The sequence below is a fragment of the Triturus cristatus genome, chromosome 7 (genome assembly GCF_964204655.1).
Source record: "Triturus cristatus chromosome 7, aTriCri1.1, whole genome shotgun sequence".
NCBI lineage: Eukaryota > Metazoa > Chordata > Amphibia > Caudata > Salamandridae > Triturus > Triturus cristatus.
The window spans coordinates 765,066,121-765,086,958 of NC_140590.1; the positions used below are offsets into that span (position 1 = coordinate 765,066,121).

General features: G+C 48.6%; 1 protein-coding gene across 3 annotated transcripts in view; it reads right to left on the reverse strand.

Moving 5' to 3' along the window:
* LOC146810498 (glucagon-like peptide 1 receptor) overlaps positions 1-20,838 on the reverse strand; it is a 279,433-nt gene that overhangs the window by 69,320 nt on the left and 189,275 nt on the right. For all 3 annotated transcript variants that reach the window (XM_085614427.1, XM_085614426.1, XM_085614428.1), the window contains exon 7: positions 7,285-7,444. In XM_085614427.1, the coding sequence (XP_085470553.1) occupies positions 7,285-7,444 (160 nt within the window). The remainder of the gene's footprint in view (positions 1-7,284; positions 7,445-20,838) is intronic.

The following is a 20,838-nucleotide window of genomic DNA, read 5'->3' on the forward strand; positions in this document are numbered from 1 at the left end:
CCTGCAACTGCAGTCCAATGACGACAGTAAGCAATCAAGCACTGCACTCACTGCACAATCCACAAAGTAACAAGTCCAGCCTGCACTTTAATTATAGTAATCACAGTGACAAGCAAGGTCCTGTACTTTCTCTACAATAGCCAGTGCGACAAGCAGTCCCCACGCCCATCGGATGCCAGTCACAAAAGCTTATGATGAGCTGGTCAGTCCCACTTGAGCGATGCGGGAGCAGCAGAAAGCTCACAATGCAGGCGGAATGTTAGCAGCATCACAGAACAACCCGTGCAAGGACCCGCCCTTGTGCATCCTCTAAAAGTGGGAGAAAGGGGGCGTGGCCAAGATGGCGAGGTGAGCGGACGCCTTTCCTGCCGGCTCCCGCTCCGTTGGGCCCCTAGCCTGGGTTATGTAGCTGAATCTCCCCCCATTTAGCGAAAGAACCTGCGGCGGAGGCGGTGGAGCTCGGGTGCACACCGACAAGCAGCTCGAGGCACCCAAAGTATCCCGGCGACGAGAAGAGAGCCGCCGGAGTCCAGGCACCGTGAGGAGGCGGAGCATAGCGCCGAGCCGGAAGAGAGCGTAGCCGGTGAGAAATTCACGCGAGTGCCCAGGATCGCTGGTGAGGCCGGGTGGTGCGCAGCGGTGCGACGCAGCCCCTAGCCGAGAGGTACAGGGGCCGGCCTGAGGAGACGAGCAGCAGCCCGGCGACTCGTGGAGACGACCCCGGCCCAGCAGTGTGTGCGGTTCCAACGTTGGCGGCCACGGCGCACGGAGGCACGGGTGACCTCCCCCGGAGGATAATAGCCGCTGAGGGCGGCCGCGGCAAGCACGAGCCTCGGTGCGGGACTATTGCGGGAAGTATGCCGAGATGCGGGCATTGAGGAGAGCCCTGGTCCGCTTCCCGCACAGTAATCTCACTCCCAGGGCACAGTGGTGACGCCGGATCCCCGAGGGCGCCTTCCGAGCCGGGGGAGCGGCGCAGCAGGGACAGGCCGGCCCGGTGAGGGAAGTAGCAGGATTTAGCCTACTGACGCACCTCTGAAGCGCCCGCGCTGGAGAGCAGGACATGCACGGCCCGAGCGAGGGGCCCCCCGCTACCTGAACCGGAGAGGGTGTGCAGCTGGAGACGGCCAACGACCCCACAGGTGAAGTGAAGACGGGAGCGCCCGCCCCCGCCCCTTCTCTCTTCATTCTTCCCCCCCCCCCCCCGGGGAGTGATCGGGGACCGGAGGCCCTGTCAGCGGGCGAGCTCAGCACGAGGCGGCTTTAAACGCCGGAGGCACAGAGGGGCCCCGCACGGCCGACGGAGCCAGCGCCGAGTGGAGACGGCGGAGGGCATTGCAGAAGCGCGTGGACGGAGGCCATAGGAGGGGGGCTCGTGACGTCGAGGTCCCAGCGATCATGGCAGGCAGCAAAGGAGGAAAGAAGGGAGAGCGCACCCTCCCCGAACTGCTGGGAAGACACCAACAGCGGATGGATCGAGGGCAGCAGTCTCCTGGTTCCTCCGGGGGGGCGATGGACGCCGGAGGTGGAGAACCGCCCATCACCAGGTCCTTTATGGAGTCCCTCTTCAGCTCCCTTAGGGAGGATTTTCAATCCTTGAAAAACGAAGTGGCCGGTGAGGTGCGGGAGATGCGCCGAGATTTGGAGGGCCTGGGAGAACGGGTTGCCGCGGCGGAAGACGCCGGACATAGGAGAGATGAGGAAGTCGAACAATTACAACAAGAGGGGCTGCGTCTCAGGGACCAACATATTGACCTCCAGGCGCACACGGAGGACTTGGAAAACCGATCCCGGCGGAACAACATAAGGGTCCGGGGACTTCCATCCACAACGGAGGGGACGGACGCAACGGGCTGTCTGCAAGCTCTATTCCGGGAGATCCTGGGAGAATCGGAGGGGTTCCCTATCCGGATTGACAGGGCGCATAGAGTGGGACCCCAACGCAGAGCATCGGCACCGTCCCCGGACATACTGGCTTTTCTTCCGGACTTCCCGCTTAAGGAACGCATCATGGCAGAGGCGCGGAAGCGGCAGCCCCTGACTTTCCGAGGTCATCCGGTGGCCCTCTACCAGGACCTGTCTGCCATCACACTCCAGAAGCGTAGAACGTTCAAAATTGCTACGGATTTCTTGAGGGAACACGGAATGCCCTATACCTGGGGTCACCCCTTCCGACTCATCTTCCGTTGGAACGGCACTATGCACCAACTACGTTCCCTGCAGGAGACGTGTGAGGTTTTGGGCATTGCTACACCGGACGACGATGTGGCCACGCAGCGACGGGGGCGCCCTCGGAGGGACGGCTGGCAGAGGGTGACGGGACGCCGCACCCACGGACGATCTGAAAGGCCGGACTCGCCCACCATCAGGGCAGACATGGCAGAAGCGGTGATGGAGGTGGCCGGGGGCACTGGCTCCAGCGACGTTGCACTGACTGCATAAGATAGCTCCGGGGGGAGATCAACACAGCTTCCGTTACTACGCAGGTTTGGGGGCTGGGGCGGGGTGGGGGTGGGCGGGGAGGGAGTGGTGGCCAGACGTCCACTGGAGTACTCCACCGAAGACCTGGTCCCTGGGGAGCAGGACTTGGACACTGATGTTTTCGGAACTGGGGGCGAGAAGAGAGGTATAGTTGGTATGTTGTTGAGGGGGGGGCGGGTTGGAGAACAGGGGGTTCGGGGTACAGTTTGGGGGGCAGGGAGGAGGGGAGGGGGGCCTCAGGGCAAAATGGGAGGGGGAGGGGGGATCCAGGGAGGAGGGGAGGGCAGTCCAGTGCGTGTCCGTAGATGCAGCGGCTGTAGCGGCGTACAGGCCATGGTCCGTGGACTCTCGGGGGACAGGGGCGGTCTTGCCAGGTCTTCCACATGACACCTAAAACTTTTAAAATTGTTACGCTCAATGTCATTGGCCTTAATAATCCGATCAAACAGCGGGCCGTACTGTCCCTGTTAGAAAACACCCAAGCAGATATCTGTCTTCTCCAGGAGACACACCTCTTACCCTGGGACTGTTCTAGACTGCGTTTATCCGCGTTCCCTACACAATTCTTTTCATCCTGCAACACTAAGACGGCAGGGGTGGCGATACTGGTAGCCCGGCACTTTAGAGGGGAAATACTCCACAAACACGCGGAACTGAAAGGCAGGCTCCTGGTCTATAGAATCCGCGTGGCTGGTCTCACATTCACGATTGGGTCCATTTATAGCCCAAACGACAGGCAAGAACGCTTTCTCGACTTGGCGCTGGGGGAGATCACGGCAACGCAGGACAGACACATAATCTTAGGGGGCGACCTCAACATGGTCTTTGACAGCGCCACCGATAGATCCGCCTATCGTTCTCCACAGACGGGGGAGTTCTCGGCGGGATGTAAGGCGCAACTGGCAGAGATGGATTTGCGGGACCTCTGGCGCCACATGCACCCTAAGGAGCGGAACTATTTGTTCTACTCCCATGCACACAAGACGTATGCACGGCTGGACCACCTTTTATTCTCCGGGCCGGTATGCGCATTGGCCACGGGGGCAGATATGGCGGTGATTTCTGTGTCGGATCACGCTCCGGTGACAGCCGCCTTCTGTTTACCGCCCACCTCCTGTCCCCCCCGGGTCTGGCGCCTGCGGGACGCCCTACTTAGTAGACGCGACGTGGTCAAGCAGGTGACGACGGCGATACGGGAATATTTGCTCCATAATGAGACCCAAGATACATCCCGGGTGACTCAATGGGCGGCTCTGAAAGCGGTACTCAGGGGGGAATTTATCGCGATCTCCTCGGCAGACAATGCCAACAGGCGGGAAAAACGGGAGGAGCTTACGCGGAAGGTCCATGAATTAGAACACATGCACAGCCGGACGGGTGCCCCCCGGATCTGGCGGCAACTCCAAGGGGCGAGGAAGCTCCTGTCAGCCTTGGACATGGATCGTGAGGGAATACGCGGCACTGCGCCTCAAGCATGCCTACTACACAGGGGGGGACATGTGTGGTAGACTGTTGCCGAGTAAGCTCAGGGTCACCCGAGAGAAGCACACGGTGAAGGCGATCTCCGACTCCGTGGGGTCCATGGCTATGGAGGATGCTCACATAGCGGAGTGTTTTCGGAGGTATTACGCTAACCTGTATGCAGGAGCTCCCCCGGAGGCTCAGGCAACGCAGAGGTATCTGGCCTCGGTCTCCCTGCCGTATTTAACGCCCTCCCAGGCGGAGGCTCTGGAAGGGGAAATTAGAACCAAGGAAGTGATTTCCACTATTGCCCGTCTTAAACATGGTAAATCCCCGGGCCCGGACGGCTTTACGTCCCTATTCTATAAAACATTTTGTGCACTACTGGCACCGATCCTCACGCGCCTGTTTGACACCTTTGCGACACCGGGGGCAATACCGCCGGACCTGTTGCGAGCGTCCCTCGTGGTTATCCCCAAACCGGGTAAGGACAGGTCACAATGCGGCTCCTACCGGCCGATATCTCTCCTCAACATCGATCTCAAACTGTATACAGGGATTTTGGCGGCTCGCCTGGCCCCTCTTTTGTCGGGGCTCATTGACCCGGATCAAGCGGGCTTTGTCCCCGGAAGACAAACGGTCGATAACACCAAAAGAATCACACACCTCATCGAGAAAGCGTCACGGATCCGAGGAGAGAGGATGTTACTATTGGTGGACGCCGAAAAAGCGTTCGACCGTGTGCATTGGCCGTACCTAGAACAGGTGTTGGAGAAGGTGGGGGTGAGGGACAAATTCCGCCACATGATCTTTAATTGCTACAGATCCCCAACGGCTGTAGTAAGAGTTAATGGGTACAGCTCGAAGAGCTTTGATATTGAAAGAGGCACGAGACAAGGGTGCCCGCTGTCACCCTTGCTCTTCGCATTATATATGGAACCCTTTGCACAGCAGATTCGGGATAACCCGGCGGTGAAGGGGGTAAAGTTTGGAGGCTTTAGTCACGCCGTTAGCTTATACGCTGATGACGTGATACTCTCCTTGGACGATCCACTCTCGGCTTTACCGGCAAGCATTGAAGAATTGACCTCCTTCGCAGAGGTGGCGGGATGTAAAATGAACGCGGGCAAGTCAGTGGCCTTAGATCTCTCTATGACATCAGCGACCAGAACCCTCTTACAAGATCGGGTCCCAGTAGTCTGGTCACGGGAACCAGTGCCCTATTTGGGGGTCCTTCTGGCACCAACCTTGCCCGCGATGGTGCTAGCCAACTACACTGCCTTGGGCCGGAAAGTACGGGACGAACTAACACGCTGGGACCGTGGCACCCTCTCACTGTTGGGTAGAGTGGCGGCAGTCAAGATGACAATTCTGCCTCAGATCCTGTATCTGTTTCGGGCACTTCCATTGCGTCCACCAGTGGGTTGGCTCCGACAGATGCAGTCGGACCTAGGACGCTTCATTTGGCAGGGCAAGAAGCCTAGAATGAGAAGGGCGCTTTCAATGCTGACGCCGGAGGCAGGGGGGCTTGGCGTCCCGGACCTCTGCAAGTACTTTCAAGCAGCGCAGTTGCGCTACCTGGTGGAGTGGAGCAGATGGGAGTCGGACAAACACTGGCTCTTCCAGGACCAGGCGGTAGCCGGAAGACCGCTACAGGAGGTACAGTTTTTACGCAGAGCTCATCGTCCCGCTAATTTATATTCCTCATTTATCACCAAAGTGCATCTTCAGGTCTGGGACGCCACAAATAGCACACACGGGTTGACCACGTTCCCCTCTCCGCTGACACCCTTGACGGATAACCCGGATTTTGCTCCAGGGATGGAGAGGGGCGCGTTCGTGCGCTGGCGAGAGGCGGGATGCAGGGCTTTGTGCCATCTCTACAATGCAGATGGGATTGTCCCCTTCGCGGGCCTCCGACAAGACTACCCATTGCCGGAAACTGAGAGGCTGCGGTATCTGCAGGTTCGTCATTGGGCGTTGCACCCGCAGGTGCGCGAAACGGCGGACAGACGACTTCTCCCTTATGAACGCTGGTTGTTAACACGGTCGTCCGACGCTAAGCTTATTAGCGACCTGTATCGATTCCTCCAGGTGCCCCCCTCGCACTTTTATAACCCGGGGCGGGAAAGATGGGAGGGACAGTTGGGTAGGATTTTTTTGAGTCACGAAGAATGGGGACAAATAGCTTACAGAGCTAGGCACTCGGCATATCACACAGGCCTCACCGAAACTTTCACCAAAGTCTCCACATACTGGTACTACACTCCAGCGCGTATACACGCTATGGACGGTAGTAAGGAGGACACCTGTTGGAGGGGTTGTGGGCAGGTGGGAACACTGACGCATATCCTGTGGGACTGCCCCTTGCTTGCCGCTTACTGGAAAGAAGTGATAGACGAGGTAGACTCCCATTTCAAGACTGAGCTGCCGCGCCTCCCAACCTATATCCTACTGGGCCTTCCCAATGACCTGATGTACCCTTTAAAATCCCGCAGAGGTAGGCAGATCGCCATAGCGCTGGGGTCCGCCATTCAGAATATTCTTGTACACTGGCGCTCACCCACATCCCCCACGATCACGGGCTGGCTGCATAGATTGTGGCATGTGTTAGGTATGGAGAAACTCTCGTTGATAGTGGCAGGGGACACGGAGACGTTTAATGACATCTGGCAGCCATTCAGATCCCTACTGGTCACAGAATTCAGAGAACTGACCTGCCCGCGATATCTACGACTTCTGAGACTCACTACACCGGAGGACTCCGTCCCCTGACAGGGATTTGATGATAGCGCTTTGAAAGAGACCCCTGGAAGAGGCACTAAGGCCTGATGGAATTTACTGGAAGCGCGCACTGGACTGGGGGGGAGGGGGGTAGGGGACGGGGGGCAGTGGGGGTGGGATAGGGAGCGGGAGGGGGAGTTGGGATGGGTCTTAGTTTTGTTGTTTGAGTATTACGGCGGATAGCAGTCCTGGTAGACTAGTTTTAGTCAGGGGGCCGGTTGCATGGACTAGGGCCTTACTTGACAAGCTATGGTGCTCCCCTGAGGGGCACCCCAGGGGTTTGATGGCATGGGTCACACGCTATACTGGGGGCAGCCTACGGAACCCCCTTTGGTAGGAGGCGCGGCCGGCCCTGAGGGGTTGTAGGCGACATGCTGTGTTTAAACTGATCTAACCACGGGGCTAGAGGGGATTGAGGGCATGTTATTAGCGAAACGTAGTAGCTAGCCAGCCCGCAGGGTTGTAGGCGGATGCTGCTGATGCTGTTGAGGATAGTCTGTTCATATAAATACCAATAAAAGATTTTAACATAAAAGTGGGAGAAAGGCCCTTTCTTACCCCAACCAAAGAGGCAGTAATATTTCAGGCAGGAGTTCCGGGCAAGTGCAGAGGCTGACAGCAGAGCGTGGAGATAGAGCCCCTCCACCAGGAGCCAGCAGTAACTGCAACCGCTGCAGTAATGTAGGAATACCTGCGTCGAACGGCACGCCATTGACACCTACAGCAGAGAGGAGCAAGAGCTGTGGTTATGGTGAGCCATGGAGGAGAGATGGCCAAGGTCGAGAGTGACAGGGCAGAAGGATGCAGAGACAGCCTGCCAAACAGACGGCAAAGCTAGAAAGAGGGGAAGTCTATGGGAAGAGACAACAATGAAAGGAGAGATACACAGACAGGCAGCCAAAGCAAGAGATACACAGTCAGGGCACAAGGGGCAGCGATAGAGACCTACGGGGAGAAACAGACATACAGGAGAACAATTAGCCAAACAGGTAAGATAGAGAGAGAGCTAGATAAATCACAACATGGGAGGGACAGCCATGGAGGGGAGATAAAAAGAAGGGTAAAGAGACAAGACAGCAAGAAGAGAGGCAAAACAAGAAAAAGACAGCTGAAGAGAGCATGGGTGGCTGCTCTTTTGGGGCACCAAGGTATCACCTCCCCCGTATTTGTTGCCCCCTCAGCCCCCATAATAAATCTGTAAATACAATTACTAAATGTAGATTTTTTGACAGCCACTGCAGTGCTTTTTTTGCAACACTCACTCCTCAAAGTGCGCACGTCAGGTTGGACGGTGTGGTAGGTAGCATTGAACTCTATTAAGCATGGGCAGATGTATTATGACCTCATGAGGTCTAAAGTGGAACTTGTCTGTCTAAGGTTCTAGCAGTGACAGTTATGTCAGTTGCTGTCTGGACCTTGGTGAGACAAGACATGTTTGAAGTCGTGGGCACTTTACCAGTGGAAATAAATCTTACCTGCGTCACTTCAGTTGTCTTCGTAATCTTTCTCTACATAATGGCGACGATTGGGCTTTCAACTGCTCACAGATGTGTACTCCAGCAGAACAGGCCATTTTCCTTCATGCGGCCTCTCCCACATCAAGGTGGTTGAAGTGTGTGGAGAACTCGAGAAGGGGAAGTGTCCAGTCTCGGGGACGAGCGTCGCAAAGGAGTGAGGTATTTAGGGGTCCCTGCTGTTATCAGCCTTGTGTTGTGCATACCTGGCAGCAGGTGCGAGAGAGCTGCAGATGCAAGCATCATGGTCACACGATTCCCCTGAGGCACGCTGTTGAGTGGAATGACATGCATGTCATTGAGTTAATATGTCATTATAAGAATGTAGAATCTTGCTGTTGCCAGGTGAGCATCTTGGAATGTGTGTGTTCTTTAACAGTGTGGAGCTATCTGGTGCTGTAGATGATCTGGTGGGTTTTATATGTTTTACTCAAATAAAGATTTCTTCATCCACCCTTCGACCAACATCTCATTTTTAAATTGGCGACGTCTGGGAAGAATGGTACCCAACTATCCACTGTGAAGGAAGAACCAGAGACTGCTCTGCACATCGTGGCTGAAGTGTAACGTTTCTCGTTGTTTACACCACAAGGGATCTACAGGATCAACACAATCCTAGCAGTACTACATGCCCACAGGAGCACCGCTGCCATTTTCTCAACTTTAGACTTTAGTCAAGGTACTGTTTCTTACTTGGCTGTGTTGCAGTGACGGATGGCAGTTGGAGTTGCTCCTGACGCGCGACCCATTCTGTATGACTCGCACTGTTGCTTCGTATGACTGGCGCTACTTCCAGCTCACGCCTGTCGTCCTATACATCACACGCTTACGTCAAGCACCACCACAATAAGGCCAAATTCCTGAAGAAACTTCACGTCAGCAATGCTGTACGTGACGGACATTTTGAATCGGCAGAAGGTTTACACTCCAATCAGCTGGTCGGGCAGCTGTTTATCGCACAGTACAATGCACAGTGTATCAGTGATACACACACTTGTAACTACATGTGGAGCAACCGTTGAAGACTACATTTCTTCTCAACGCGGCGGTCAACATCGTTATCAGTGACACACACACACTTGGATTTCTGTGTGTATTATTAAATCAGTGATGCGCACCCTTTTACTCCTCATACTTTTTCTTCATACTCAAGCAGAGTGATACACACACTCTATCCTGAGTGCATGTTTGTATCAGTGATGGACACACTCTAAAAATTTCACCTATGTTTAACTTCAAGCCTGTCATGTGTCACATGTTGGTGATACACAACCCTGAGTCTGACTGAGACCTTTTCTGTTTTGTTTTTTCTGCAGTGTTTTCTTTTTTCTTTGCTGCATCATCTGCATTTGTTTAATCACCTTAGCCTCAAGTGTTTGTTTACAATTTGTGTTCAATTGCAGTTGAATTGTCATTACTACGTCACGGATGTGTAACCAACCATCAATATATTTGACTGTACCTGGGAAATCAGCATTGACCTGGAAAAAATGGTATAAAACCTTTGACAACTACCTTATTGCTATTGATGGGAAAAGCTTTGTGCTGAGAGGAAAAAAGCACTTTTGTTCACTTATTTAGGTTCAGCAGCTATTAAAATATTTGAAAATGTACCTGCTATAGCAACACCGGCGGATGCAGGTAACACTTGGGGCACATTTAAAGAGGCTGTTGCTAGATTAGAAAAACAGTTTACTGATGAAGCTAATGTTTTAATAGAACGGCATCCTTTTCATAAGAGGAGGCAGTTTGGGGAAGAGACTGTTGAAGAGTATGTTGCAGCATTAAGAGTACTTGCAGCTAATTGTGAGTTTGGATCCAATGTGGACATCTGCATAAGGGACGAATTCGTATTTAATTGAAAATCTAAAAAAATACAAGAAAGGTTATTGGCCTGTAGTAATCCCACCCTAACTGAAGTTTTAGATATAGCCAAGGGCATAGAAAGATCTATTCAATCCTCTAAAGTATTGTCTCCAGAACAGGGCAACGTCAATATTCCGGTGTGTGTGATTCTAGTAGGGAAGAAAATGGTTAGATCTAGAGGTATTGCTAGGCCTAACAAGTCCTGTTGGTATAGATGCGGATCCAGGTCGGATCTTGCGAATAGCGCAGAGTGCCCAGCTGCCAAAAGAAGGTGCAACAAATGCAATAAATGTAGTCATTTCGAAAGTGTGTGCAGAAGTGTGAAGAGTGGAGCAAGTGTAAGTGTGAATGCCGTCAGTGAAGTGAATGACAATTTAGAGAATATGATTCTCACAATGTATGATCCCCTGGTTTGCTATGACGTAAATGCAGTGGGTGTAGGATTTAAGGTCCCGTTAGGGGAAGTACACATGGGGGATGTCATGTTAGAGGTGATGGTGAACTTGGGTTACCCATCACTGTTGTATCTGATGTCATGTTTGAACAAAATGGAAAGGTATGCAGTTAAATTTCACGGATGTCAACCCTAAAGCTTTCGGCAATTTTGACATTGAAATGTTGGGCTACTTTGAAGACAATTTGGATTTCCAAGGGCGCAACATTTTTACAAAAATTTACGTTGCAGTTAATGGGAAAAACATTGTAAGATGGTATGATCCAGGCAAACTGGGCATAATGTTGTGTCCTGGCACAGATTGTCCTATTGTCTCACGAGATAATTCTGTGAATCAAATTGATATACAAAACTCTAGGACTGATACTATCATAGCCAAGCATAATGCTGTGTTCTCGGATAAAGTGGGGCTAGTGAAGGGTTTTTCTCATCACATTAAGTTAAAAAAGGGTGCCACACCTGTTCGACACAAAGTACGTATGGTACCTTTAGATGTTTGTCAAAGGCTCAAAGCACACCTTGATACCTTGTGTGCTGAAGGGATTATTGAACCCACTAACAGCTCTGAATGGGTTTCAGCTATTGTAATTGCACTCAAGAAAAATGGGAATTTACGGCTGTGTGTGGACTTGAGGTCGCTTTATAAGAATACTGTTATTGACAGTCACCCCCTACCTACACACCAAAAGAAGTGACAAAAGCTGTCAACTCCCTAGAAAAATCATCCAGTATTACCTGATGATATGCCGACTTGAGGTCGATTATAGAAAAATACTTAGCATCATTGACAGCCGCCAGAAATTCCTGTATCCTGGGTAGTGGGTGACTGTCAATAGCAAGTTCTCAAAGGTTTTATACCATTTTTTCCATTTGGAGAGTACTAACCCAGATTTGTTTAAGGATATGCTGTGGATGTGGATCCTTTAAGGCAACTACTTAGGAAGGGTGTGTCTTTTGTGTGGACGGAGGAACATGATGCAGCCTTTGAGAAAGTCAAAGCACTTATTTCACAAGCACCTACCCTCATAACGTTTGACCTCAATGGTAAGTCTTTTGTGACTGTTGATGCCAGTTCAATTGGGTCGGGAGCCGTTTTCAGTCAGTTTTTAGATGGTAAGGAAAGAATGGTCTCCTTTATATCCAGGGCATTGAAGGGTGCAGAGTTACACTACAGCACCATTGAGAGGGTATCGCTGGCGTTTGTTTGGGCTGTGGAGAAATTTAAGAACTTTTTGTTGGGACAGCTTTTTATGTTGGTCACTGATCACAAGCCATTAGTGTACATGATGGATAGTGCGCGGCCTGGCAAGGCTTCTTCAAGGCTTATACGGCTCATTGCCAGGCTACAAGAGTTCAACTTTGAGATACAGCATATCTCCGGAGGGAAAAATGTGACAGCTGATTGCTTATCTAGGTTACCATTCAGAAGTGTGAGTGAGGAAAAAATTGTTGAGCAGCACGAGTGTGTAGTTACTGTGGTGGATGTCTTGCACAATTGCAATGGTCAGATTTCGGAAGTGGGGTGGATTAAGTTTTCTGGAGAGGATGTTTTGCTGAATAAAGTCAAGCAGTATCTTGTCCAAGGATGGCCACCTAGTAGATATCTGGATGCAGGGTTGCAAAGTTATGCTCAAGTGTCTAGTGAACTTAGTATTGAGAATAGCATACTGGTTAGGCATAATGTGTTTGTTCCTCCGGTAGGTCTTAAGTCCAAACTCCTTGGGTTGGCCCATTATGGTCATCCTGGTGTACCTGGCACCAAAAGATCACTCAAGCAGTTTTATTGGTGGCCTGGATTGGATGCCTGTGTGGAAAGGTTTGTGGATGTTTGTTCAGTGTGTGTGCAGTCGGACAAACATTGGATGGTACTGTGTGAACCTGTTGGCCTACAGGATGGTCCTCAAAGGCCCTAGGTGAAGGTATCCATTGACTTTTCAGGAGCTTACGAAATTTTAGGCACAAATTTTTGATCCTGCTTGTGGATACTTTTTCCAAGTGGATCTATCATACTTTGTAGAGAATCCTAACACTGATGAAGTTGTGACATTTTTGGAAGGTATTTTTCAAATTGAAGGTTTTCCCAAATTACTTATGTCTGACAATGGAGTTCGGTTTATTTCTTCAAAGATGGTACCATTTCTTAAGAATTGTGGTATTCAGGCTGAAAGAGCTCCTTTAGATTGTCCTAAAGCAAATGGTCGCGTGGAAAGGGCCAACAGATTTATTAAGGATGGCACACAAGCTGCTCTTGGGAGCAATAAGAATGTGATTATTTTTCTTAAAGAAAAACTGTGGTCTTATCACACCACACCCTATTCGGTGATGGAGAATCTCCTTATTACTTGATGAGAGGGAGAAAAAGTTGTACCTTTTTTATCTCTTGGCTTTGATACCAGTGTTCACAAAGATTTTGAGATTCTTGTAGGTAAAGTCAAGAAGAATTTGAATGAAGCTATATTGAAAAACAAGATATATCATGATGTATTGCACAGGACCAAATCCAACATGATTGGTGCCGGTGACTGGGTTCATATCATAAAACCTGGTTTACAAAGTAAGGGTACTACTAAGTTTTCCGTACCTTATTAAAGTTATTAAAGTGTCGTGCTGTACTTTTACATAAAAGAGGTTGGTGGAACAAAAGCTCCATAGTTGTGTTAAAACCAGGTCAGGAAAGAATGTTTAATGAGTTGAATTCTAATGATTCGTTTTTTGATCTGGATGCTTTAAATGAGAAACGTGTAGAAGGGAGTGTTCCTTGTATGACAAATTCTTATGTTGATACCCAGCAGACCACTGTGTGCTCTGAATCTAATGTAAGTTTGCTTCCAGAGTTGTCTGATTCCAGTGCTAATACCCAGGAGACCGTTGTGTTCCCTGATTCCAATGTCCCTGCCAGTACTCTTTGCTCTTGGGGATCTGTGCAGGAAGGAGTTTAACCTTCGGTTCAATCGAAAATAGTTGTTAAATTACCCAGGAAATTGGAAGGCTTCATTTTAAAAGTAATTTATTGTTGCTGATTTTCTTTCTTATTTTATTGTCCATTCTCTTCCCTTTCCTTTGCCTTTTGGCCTATGTTTGAATATTTTTTTTATATTAAAAAAAAGAGACATGTTGAGTGGAATGACATGCATGTCAATGAGTTAATATGCCATTATAAGAATGTGGAATCTTGCTGTTGCCAGGCGAGCATCTTGGAATGTTTGCGTTCTTTAACGGTGTGGAGCTGACTGGTGCTGAAGGTGCTCTGTTCTCCTCACCGGTGGGTTTTATATGTTTTACTCAAACAAACATTTCTTCAACCACCAATTGACCAACAACTCGTTTTTACACACGCCCTTTAGGCAGAGACATTGGGTGAAACAAGCCCTTTCACCTATAGGAAACCAACGTAACACGATGCTTGGTTGGCCATTTTGAAGGATTGGGATACCCTCCATAACTTAGTATGGTACTCATGGTGCTCAGTGGCCATTCTATTGTAAAACTCTTGAAAGTAGCGAAATTGTGGTTTAATCACATCGGAGATCAGGAAACAGATGCTCTGATCAGGAGTGGCTATTATTTATATATTTTGCACATCAAGCACTCTGACAGTTCCTATGGTGAGCATTTTGTTATTAAAAGAATTTCAAAAATTGTACTTTAAAAAAAAGTTCAAGTTGCATTATTAAATATTTGATAGAGCCAGTTTAGTGTACTCCATTTCAGCCTAGTGACCATCTATTATTATGGCTTCCAGTATGCATCATTTTGCACATCCACCACTATTTTTACAGATTCCAAGAAAACCACCATTAAAATGGAAGCTGTGGTTCAGACTCTTTGAGAGGTACCTGGCTGCTATAGATGCCACAATGTTTTCTCATGGGCTAAAACTTGCATTGTTGTTAGACTGTTTAGGCCATTCTGCTCAAGAAGTCTTTGACAATTTACCACATTTAATTGACCCTCGTGATGACTCTGCGGGTGAAGTTTGGGACCAGTATGAAGTAGCTATAGAGCAATTATAAAAACATTATTGTGAAGAACCAAGCGTGATGCTGGAAAGGCGCAGATTCTTCAAGACTTACCAACAAGCACAAGAAAGTGTAGAAGAATATGTTTCAATGTTGAGAATTTTTGCAGCCACCTGCGAATTTGGAGCAGAGGTAGACGGGCACATTCACAACCAATTTGTTTTTAATTGCTTCTCAAAGAAAATTCAGGAGAGGTTATTGGCATGTCGCAATCCAACTCTGACAGAAGTCACTGATTTGGCTAAGGGCATTGAACGCTCTATGATTCCATCGAAAGCGTTACACACTGATGTGCCAATCAATGTTGGTCACAAACCAGACTGACATAGAGACAAATAATGCGGAAGTGTGTTTGGTTCATATGCGATGGAAAGGTGGTAAGAGTTATGCAAAAAAGACAAACTTAACATGTTATAGATGTGGTTCGAAGACTCACATAGGTAATAATCGAAATTGTCCAGCTATCAACAAACGCTGCATGGGTTGCAGGACGATTGGACATTACTAAGCAGTGTGTAGATTGTGCAAGAACACTCTAAAAATCAGTACCGTGGATGTAACTGAGGATTGTGTTGAAAAACTGGGTAATGTTGTCTCAACAATTGAGTTCAATTCTGTTACAGATGATGGTTTGCCACTTAAAGGACCACTAGTGGTAGCAGTTGTGGCAGGCAGATTCTAGCTCTCCTATCACAATTTTGAGGGGCTCTACTAACAAGGCAAATGACTACTCCCTTTCTTAGAAGGTGAATCTATTCCACGTTCCATACTGAACTGTATTGAGTTATTTTACTCACAATTTATATGCTATGTTGCCATTTTACAGAGAGCATATTTTGTATTTTGACTTAAAATCTTACATAAAGCATCCAAAAAGATCCTTTGTCATTTTTATGAGAATGTTCCAGAAGAGTTATGTGGGCCCGATTCGATTCTAAAGTGGCAGTTCCAGTCGGGGAGCACCAAAGTCCGAGCTGCAGGGACCTCACCGCTCCAGGGATTGTCACTGCGCTGTTGAAATTCTAGAGCTTAGGAACCTTGTAAAGGTTCCACACGTCCACAGATCTTGATAGCAGAGGGTGCTTCCGGTTTGAAACTGACTTATGTCTCAATACTAATTGGCTGTAGAATCAGGTACGGTACCATCAGGTACGGTACCATCATGTGTGGTCTATGCGGTTTGCCCAGGGACTAAAACTGACCCCTCCAACCTAATCCTGGTTCCAGAGAGACAAGTGGTGTCTGACAGGAAAACTGGCTGACAGAAGAACAACCACATAAGTATCAATAGTGATCGCATGAAGTAAGCAGTGTATTGCATGCAGAGAGTTGTAGTAAACATCGTGAGAAAGGGATGCTATGAGAAAAATGCAGGCTAAATATCAGACGGCTTTGCTTTTTTATCTTATTGGAGTTATAGTTATTGTGGTTCTGGTGATGTTTTTCAATTTTTAGACAAGTGGTATCTAAAGTTAGAATTTTAGCTGAAAATCTTGCCTCATAAAAGAGGTGTACTGTGAAGTGCTATCAGCCACACAAAAATTGATGTATAAGTTTTCGTGTGTGAGTGTGTGAACAGAGCTCCGTATTGATTTGCTCCTGAGTCCACAATGGGAGGACACACTGAGTGGTAACGTTCCCCGGTCAAGAGCTCACTATGGTGTGAGAGCAAGTAGAAAAAACTTTATTTGTAGGAATCATTTACGTAGTTGGAGTAGGTTAATGGAATAGAGTTGTGAGAACATTAAAGTGATTGAAGCATTGCGTCATTCCTGTGCCGCGCTGTGATTGGAGTGATTGAAATGCATTGAGCTGCGCTGCGATTGGTAAATCAGTACTGTTCCGTGCTGTGATAGGGTAACCTTTGACAGAGACGAGCTTGGATTGGTGAATGAGTTATTTATTCATTTATTTATGTTTGGAGCTTATATAGCGCGCAACTACCCCCAACGGGGGTGTGCCGACGCTACCGACGGTAGGCAGCTATAAGTTTCTCAGCATGGCTAAGGGTTGGAAAATAGCCAGGTTTTTAAATTGCGTCGGAACAGGCATTCATATTCAATCATCCGTAGAGACAAAGGCAGGCTGTTCCATGATTGGGCAGTAATAACTGCAAAGGCTCTGCCCCCCATTCTGGAGCGACGAAATCGGGGAGTACGTAAGAGGTACAGATGATTCGATCTAAGTGATCGGTTAGACTGGGCATGCTAAAGTCTGGCTCTGAGGTAAGCAGGCCCTTGACCCTTCATTGCTATAAATGCCAGGACCAGAGATTTGAACTGTATGAGGCTAGTCGCGGGCAGCCAGTGTAACTTTTTTAAGTGAGGAGAAATTGAGTGACGATAAGGGATGTTGCAGATCAGCCTTGCCGCCGCATTTTGTACAATCTGGAGGCGTTTGACCAGATGGGCTGGTGCTCCAACATACAGGCTGTTCACATAGTCCAGGTGTGATGTTATAAGGGCGTGGATAATAGTCCTATGTCTATCCATGGGCAGAAAAGGGAGAATTTTACAAATCATGCAAAGCTTACCAAAGCACGCAGAGGTGACCTTGTTTATTTGAGCCTTGCAAGACAATTTGTTGTCAAATTGGAAACCAAGATTCCTAGCTGAGTTCACCGGTATAGGGGGAGGGTTCAACTCAGGTGGCCACCAAAGTAAGGGTAGAGGGTTTTTTTTTTTTTAAATTAAAAAACAACACCTCGGTTTTATCTGAGTTGAGCCTGAGAGTGTTGAGTTACATCCAGGACGAGATGTTGCTCAGGCAGCGTCTGAAGTTGGAAAAACTGGCGTCAGAGTAATCTCTAAATGAAAACACAAGTTGAGTGTCATCAGCGTAAGAGATCACTCTGACCCCACATGATTCAGCCACCGTAGCCAGCGGTGAAAGATAGACATTAAAAAACAGTGGGCTCAGGGCTGAGCCCTGAGGGACACCGCAGCTAAGTGGTTTTTTCTCTGAGACAAAAGGTTGAAGGTGGACCTGTTGAGTACGACCACTTAGGAAGGATCTAATCCAGGCCAGAGGGGTGCCCTGAATCCCGAGACTATACAGTCTATCTATCAATATGGCATGGGAGACCGTATCGAATGCCTCGGACAGGTCGAGTAGCACAAGCATAGCCGCCTCGCCTGCGTTCACGCATTCTCGAATAGTCGCAGTCACCTCCAGCAGAGCAATCTCGGTACTGTAACCGGATCTAAATCCGGATTGCGAATCGTGGAGAAGTTGTCCGGACACAAGGTAGTTAGAAAGTTGTTCTTGTACTACTTTCTCCAGTATTTTGGCTGGTTTAGGTAAAAGGGAGATGGGCCGGTAGTTACTGAACACCGATGGGTCAGCTTCAGGTTTTTTCAAAATTGGGATCAGCATGGCTTGTTTCCAAGACGTAGGGAAATGACCAGTTTGTAATGAGGTGTTCTAGATCATATTTAGTGGAGAAATGATAAGAGGGGTGAGTGAACTGAGTAATTGAGCCGGACATGGATCCAAAGGAGAACCTGATTTGCAAGCCAACATTTTTTTCAAAGAGGTATCGATCGAGATAGTGTTAAAGAATGTAAAAGCCTCCTTCATGGGTACCCTTGAGTCAAGAACCAGGACTGACAGAGACTGGTTGAACGAAGAGAAAATATCTATAATTTTTTCGTGAAAAAAGTTAGATAAGCCATCACAGAGGCTTTGGCTAGGGCAGTTCGAAATGGATAATGCAGTTGGTTTGGAAAACTCTTTCACTATTTTGAACAGAGTTTTGGAGGAGTTATCAGCAGAGGTGATTTTCTCGATAAAGTACTCTCTCATTACACTATGTTTCAGTTTATGGAACTTTTTATTGGCGGCTCTATAGGTGGCTTTAATGTCTGGATCATAGGATTGTCTCCAGCTCCACTCAAGCTTTTTACAATGGCTCTCAGCATGCAAGGCGGGGGAGAACCAGGGTGCTGAAGGTTTTAACCTAGAGGAAACTATCGGTCGCATAGGGGCAATAGCGTCAATGTCTAAGGATAACCTGGCATTAAACTTTGAGACATAAGTGTCTAGATCCCCTACTGACTGCCAGGAGGTACTAAAAAGTGCGGGGGCTAGCGAGGCACAAGTGATTTTGAACCATTCCCTACCATAGTCTCTGGCCTTCATTGAAATGTCGGGCGAAGAATAGTGGGCAGACTAAATGGGATTAGAAAGTGGTCTGACCAGGTGAGAGGCAAGGGAGAAGTTGTGGACAGATTTGGATGATTAGTGAACAATAAGTCCAGCGTATGGCCGGCCAGATGTGTGGGGCCACTAACCTGCTGGATGAGATTGAGGCCCTCCATGGTGTCCAGGAGCAGTCCCGCTTTGGTGCAGGAAGTATCGTCCACATGTAAGTTAAAATCTCCTAAAATAGTGAAATGAGAGTGCTTAAGCGATAGGTCAGCAGCTGTGGTGCATAAATCAGTGAGAGACTGGGGGGAAGAACCAGGAGGTCCGTATATAAGAATACGTGCCAGGATAGAATTTGCGGCTTCCGAGATGCTAAAATACATGGCTTCTAGAGGGCCAGTGTTAGAAAGTTTCCTAGAGACGATCTTCCAGCCTGAGCGTAAGATCACAGCAATCCCCCCACCTGCCTTGGATCCAGTATGATTAATCCCCACAAAACAATAGTCAGGGGGAATGGCAAGATTGAGGTCAGGATTAGAGGAATCTTTTACCCACGTTTTGGTTAGAAACATTAAGTCCCAGGAATGAGTTGTAAGGGATAGCTAGATAGTTATATAGAATGTCAGTGTGGAAAGGTTGAAAGTTTGAGCTACTTGCAACTGTAATTAAAATGGGGAATCCTTGGTTTTCAAGAGAACGAGACTTACATGAGGAAGATAAGTTTCCTCCAGAAGGTCCCCTGCCAGGGGGAGGGCAGTGAACATAGGGTTACATACGTGCATTTGGCTCGCCAATGGCATGAATATACATTTGGAGATGGGGAATTATGATGTCCTCTGAGTGGAACCTTTCACATCCCACCAATAGAGAATTTCAGAAGAAAAATGTATGAGTTAAAGCGACAACCTAGACCTACTCAATATGAGGCTTTAAATCTTTGGGCACAGATGGCAAATGAGAAAAGGAGAAAAAAGTTCAAATTCAAAATTAGAAGTAGGGCACATTCATGGAAAATGGAACCAGATGAGGAAAAGCAGAGAAAATGGAGGGAGGAAGTTATCGAACCTGTAAGAGCAGATCCTCTGTTAGAAAAGAAAGAGAAAGAAAAGGTTAAAGAAAAATCTGTGCAAGAAGCAAAGTAAAAAGCGAGGAAGAAAATTCCCTGATAGAAGAATTGCTTAGTGTTACAATGCCACTACTTTAGAAGTGCCGAGTGCCACTGCACAGGTAAGGTCTAAACAAAATACTATGTCTGTGAGATCCTTGGTGGAGCCTTGTGAGCCCCCAAGCTATACGGAGACCCCTGTCCCTACTCTGATTCAGACCGCTGTGACAGTTACAATCAGTACCTTACCTGTACCCAGCATATTACCAGCTTCAATATTGGAGACCTCTTCTACCCTGGCACAAAGATAACCTGTCCAAAGTATACCACAAGATGCTGCCACCAGTGCAGGAAGTATGTCTATAGTTCCTTACCAAGGATGAAATGTAATTAGTAGACGCTTGCCTGTTGCTGTTTGTTGCTGCTGTGGGGGTACGGACCACATAGCCCACCATCCTTTACAGCCAGTGCCACAGTGCCATTTTCGCGCCCTAAGGCAGTTAAAAAATGAGCCAGGGCTCCTGCAGCGCGGGACGCTTGCCTGTTGCTGTTTGTTGCTGCTGTGGGGGCACGGACCACATCTCCCCCTATCCTTTGCGGCCGGTGCCATGACACCATTTCCACACCTGGAAGCGCTCTAAGAACCGGCCAGGGACCCCCGCAGCACGGGTCACGCGCGGGCATACCCAGGCCACAGGCAGGCTCATCTGTGCCTCTCACCAGCCGGCAGAGGCTGGGACAGGCCCTCCCTCTTTCAAGTAAAATCTGCTAATAGGTTTGAGGTGAGTGCTCGTTTATAATATCTGGATTGGTAATAGACTAAAACATCCAGATGGGGAAATGCACTGGGCTACCACCTGCGCGTCCTGCAACTGCACACACTATCACTCCTTGTGTTCCCCTGTTTCAGGGGGTGGGCTCAAATAACATCCCGCTTACCAGTGGGAGCTCAAAAGGGCGCGACACACCAGAGACACAGCTAACCATGGGTACCCCAACAATTGCAGC